This window comes from Camellia sinensis, chromosome 3 (assembly GCF_055761805.1).
Source record: "Camellia sinensis isolate YWXY chromosome 3, ASM5576180v1, whole genome shotgun sequence".
In the NCBI taxonomy this organism is placed as follows: domain Eukaryota; kingdom Viridiplantae; phylum Streptophyta; class Magnoliopsida; order Ericales; family Theaceae; genus Camellia; species Camellia sinensis.
Genome location: NC_138963.1, coordinates 98,134,938 through 98,139,320, shown reverse-complemented (window position 1 = coordinate 98,139,320; position 4,383 = coordinate 98,134,938). Strand labels below are relative to the sequence as shown.

General features: G+C 34.9%; 1 protein-coding gene across 1 annotated transcript; it reads right to left on the bottom strand.

The window, feature by feature from the left end:
• Window positions 1–1,591: 1,591 nt before the first annotated feature.
• Window positions 1,592–4,128, bottom strand: LOC114263657 (polyol transporter 5). Its single transcript, XM_082920440.1, has 3 exons — window positions 3,861–4,128; window positions 3,199–3,561; window positions 1,592–3,120 (listed from the first exon to the last, which is right to left on the bottom strand). Exons 1-3 carry the CDS (start codon window positions 4,009–4,011, stop codon window positions 2,069–2,071), a joined length of 1,566 nt encoding a protein of 521 aa, XP_082776566.1. The 5' UTR covers window positions 4,012–4,128; the 3' UTR covers window positions 1,592–2,068.
• Between the last annotated feature and the right edge of the window lie 255 nt (window positions 4,129–4,383).

The window sequence follows — 4,383 nt, the reverse complement described above, 5'->3', positions numbered from 1 at the left end:
TACCTAAGTACTTTTAAATACACTAAAATCTTGTATTGGTACTTTTCCTCAATGTACATTGGAGATTGGTGAGAGGAATTTTAGGTGATTGTCGGATTAAGTTAATTAAAATTATGGATACATTAAAATTAAGAATGAAATTACTAGTGTGATGATATCAAATTAAAAATGTAAGATATATTTTATTTGTTTATGCAATAATGTGATGATATTAATTTGTTAGGATTAAAATCTATAAAATTATGTAAAAACATTCATTATATGGAAGGTGACATTATTTCTGTAAAGTGAAGACAATAAAATCCTTTCAACTCCAATCTTATGTGATTATATTAGCAATCTTAACTTCTCATGCAATTCTAATCCTACCCCCAGGGGATTCATATATAGTTTCATGATATTTTTTCAGAATCAAACAAGACTTCCGTATCCGATCAAAAAAAAAAAAAAAAAAAAAACAAGATTTACGGAAATATTACTTAATTCATTTTCCTTTGCTAACCATCTCCCTCTCCAAATATGCAATCAAGCGTAGCCGTAAAGTGTATTTAGAAAGAAGCATTTTTGCATGGAAAATAAGAATCTGAGTGATAACAATGAAAATTTATGAAAATTACGTTAACTGTTAATTTTTATAAAAACAAATGTGCTTTGATTATAGAGTTACATATATCTAATCAATTTGATTTTTTGTAAGGACGATCTACTCGATGAATCTTATAATATAAACGATTTAAATTATCAAAAAAACACTTGAGACGACCTTCCACAAAGAGTATAACAGTTACTGCCGTACCCCGTTTCCGGTAGAGAGACATATCCTTATTTCTGAAAATTGCTGGTGTAAGAATTGCATAAAGTTTTTTCAAAATTTTAGACATATCCTTATTTATGTTCAAGTACAAATCTAAGAAAGTAGGCATTATATCTATATGACATATATATTTTTTTATGTTTTAAAAATTAAAATTCTATAACTTTTGATATACATATTTATTTTTGATAAAAATTTATATTTTTAACAATTACTCTATAAGATTGATTAAATAAGATCTTAAATGAATATGAAATTATGTAAAATGAAAAAATATAAACTTACATTTTTTTTTTTTTTTTTGAATTTGAAAGTGGTAAAACTTTCACTTTTGAAATTTCACAGTTTTTATAAATGTTTTAAAATTTTACTAAGTTTTTTAATTGAAAACTTTTAAATTTTAAATTTCTAATATACAAGTTCACTTTATAAATTTATTTTTTAGATATAATGATATGCAAGTAATATGATTGATTAATAATTGACAAAATGTAAGAGATAATATTATCTTAGATATCTTAATTAATTATCATATCATCAAGCTTGAAAATTAAATATAATTTTTAAATATGTATAGCAATACCCTAAACAAAAATACATATTCTAAATGACATAAAAACCCATTAAAAACACATATTGACAAAACTATATTCAATCTAATCCTAACATTTGGTCATTACTTAAGCCGAATTGAATTTGATAGTTACTATTAACCCTCACCGTCGAAAAATTTTTGGATGCTAGGAGGATATCATGTGGCATGGTACTTTCAATCAATTACAAATAATTAGGCTTCTCATGTTATTCCTCAATCACCCAACATATAACAGCAATGTTAGGTATCAAGAAAAACCTTTCATGAAAATAATCATGAAAGCTTTGTGACCCTTGGATTACACTTAGAATAAAGCACCACACACTAATCAAGCTAATTTAAGGATCATAAATCTTTTATGATCATTTTCATGAAATTTTTTTTATGATCCCTAACTTTTCTCAACATATAAATATAGAGCAATGTTAGGTATCATGAAAAATCTTTCATAAAAATGATCATGAAAGATTTGTGACCTTTAAATTACACATAGAATAATGCATGACACACTAATCAAGGTAATCTAAAAGTCATAAATCTTTCATGATCATTTTCATGAAAAAAATTTCATAATGACTAACATTTCTCATAAGTATAACCCCCCGCTCTCAACCAATAAGAGAAGAAAAAGACACCACATGTACCTACCCTCTTTACCGTCACCTATCATCGGCACTCCTAACTCTTTCCTTATTCTTTTTCAATTCTCTCATTGTCGATCTCCACTTAAAGAATGTACCAAACAACATCTGCATTTCTTCAAGAGTTTTACCTTGTGTTTCTGGGATGAGTGTATAAAAAAACAGCCATCCGAGCATGGCCACTCCCATAAAGAGAAAGAAAGCCCCGCCTATGGTGATGGCGTTATAAAGAGAAATAAAAGTCATGGACATAACTCCACTTATAAGACGATTGATAGCCACTCCAAAGCTAACTCCCTGAGCCCGCAGCCTCAGTGGAAAGATCTCTGAGTTGTAAACACTGGGCATGGGCCCCATCCCGATCGAGAACATGGCAACAAACGCTAAAATTGATGAGACCGACAAAACAACAGCCCAGATCAGTTCCTTCTCCGAGTGATCTATCATCGTCAAACTCATCCCTAGACACGCGAGGGACACGATCATACCCCCCATGCTGGTCAAAAGTAACCGTCTTCGCCCCACCCGATCAAGTAAAAACATCGCTACCAGAATGAACATAGTCTTGAAAAATCCAACGGCTACTGTGGCGAGTAGCTTGTGGGATTTGCTAGTTATACCCGCTTTTTCGAATATTTTGGGGCTGTACAGAACCACGGCTTCCACACCGGTCGTTTGTTGGAAGAAGTGAATCCCGACGCCGGCGATCAGGATGTGCCGGACGGCTGGAGTCGGGTGGACCAGGAGCTCCTTCCAGACGTTTTCGCCGCTACGACTGCGAAGCACCTGAACGACGTCGTCGTTGCACTCCTCCGGAATGCCCGCGGCTTCCTTGATGTCGTTGAGCCTCAGCTGAGCCTCCTCTTTGGACTCCGAGATTTTTTCCAGAACTCGCTTGGCGTCGCCCAGCCGACCCTGTAAAACGAGCCACCGTGGCGATTCCGGCATGGCGAGCACTCCCACCGCCAAGAACACCGAGGGAATCGCTCCGATTCCGAGCATGAATCGCCATCCCAAGTTAAGTGGAAGCTTGGAGAACGCAACGTTGGATACATATCCCAACAATATACCTAAAATACAGAAGGTTTATAAATTACTCGTTCTCAATCAGTAACAGAGAGATTGGAATCTAAAAAATATGAAAATACCTGCGTTGATGAAGACTTCGGGGAAGGAGGTGAGGAAGCCGCGGGAGGCTGCGGGGGAGATCTCGGCGGTGTAGACGGGGGCGATCATGAGGGCGTAGCCGACGCCGATGCCGGCAACGAAGCGGCCCACCATGAGAAAGGCGTAGTTGGTGGCGAAGCCCATCAGGATGGCTCCGACGAAGAATATCGCGGCGGCGATGACGATGGTGTACCGCCGCCCCACCCAATCGGAGGTTCTTCCAGCGGCGGCGGCACCCAAGAGGGAGTAGACGCTGAGAATGCCCATCAGGATTTCCAGCTGGACGTCCGAGATCTTGAGGTCATCCTTGATGAACAGTCCTGCTCCGCTCATTACTCCAATATCTGCGTGTTATCAACTTATCACCTGTAAATTTCTTTTCTTTCTTTCTTTCTCATAACTATCTCAAAAAATTTTAGAAAAAAATGTCCAAGATTTATTTTATTTATAAAATGTATGTAATATATAGTATTTATTAAAAACAATTAATGGAGTCTCCAGTCCAGTGGGATTTCTTTTTCATCTATTTTCTTCGAAACAAAGATTGAAGAAAAAAAAAAAAAAATTTGATATACCCGGACAAATTGGAGCATGAAAAGACGGTATAGATTTACAGACTTATATTTTGAAAGATAAGACTTACCATAACCAAGTAAGATGGAAGTCATGGAAGCTAAAATAGCACAAGCCAAAGCATACTTGTTTCGCTTTGGTTTCTGCGGTGGATCAAAAGCTGGAATAGGTGTCTGAAGCTGGCCGGAAAAGTCATTGTTCTGAGGCTTCCGGTCAACCATTTTTAGAGAGAGAGAGAGAGAGAGAGAGAGAGAGAGAGAGAGGTGAATGAGGGGCTTACTTCACTCGTGACGATGATTAAAAACTATAAGGTCAATTTCACTACCTCATTATCTAATGACAATTTCATTTTAAATATTTATTTTAAAAAAAAAAATCAATTATAGCTACTATTTGACATAAACTTATTTAAATAAGTGTACATATTTAAATAAGTATATTTGTTTTGATCAAATCACTTCTCTACTTTTTTATATATTTTTCTGTAAAAAATTAAAAAGTATATTTATTTAGATCCTCTCATACAATCCCATAGTATATTTGGAATTATTTTCATCTATTTAATTTAGATAATGTTAGAGATATAAAAAAAA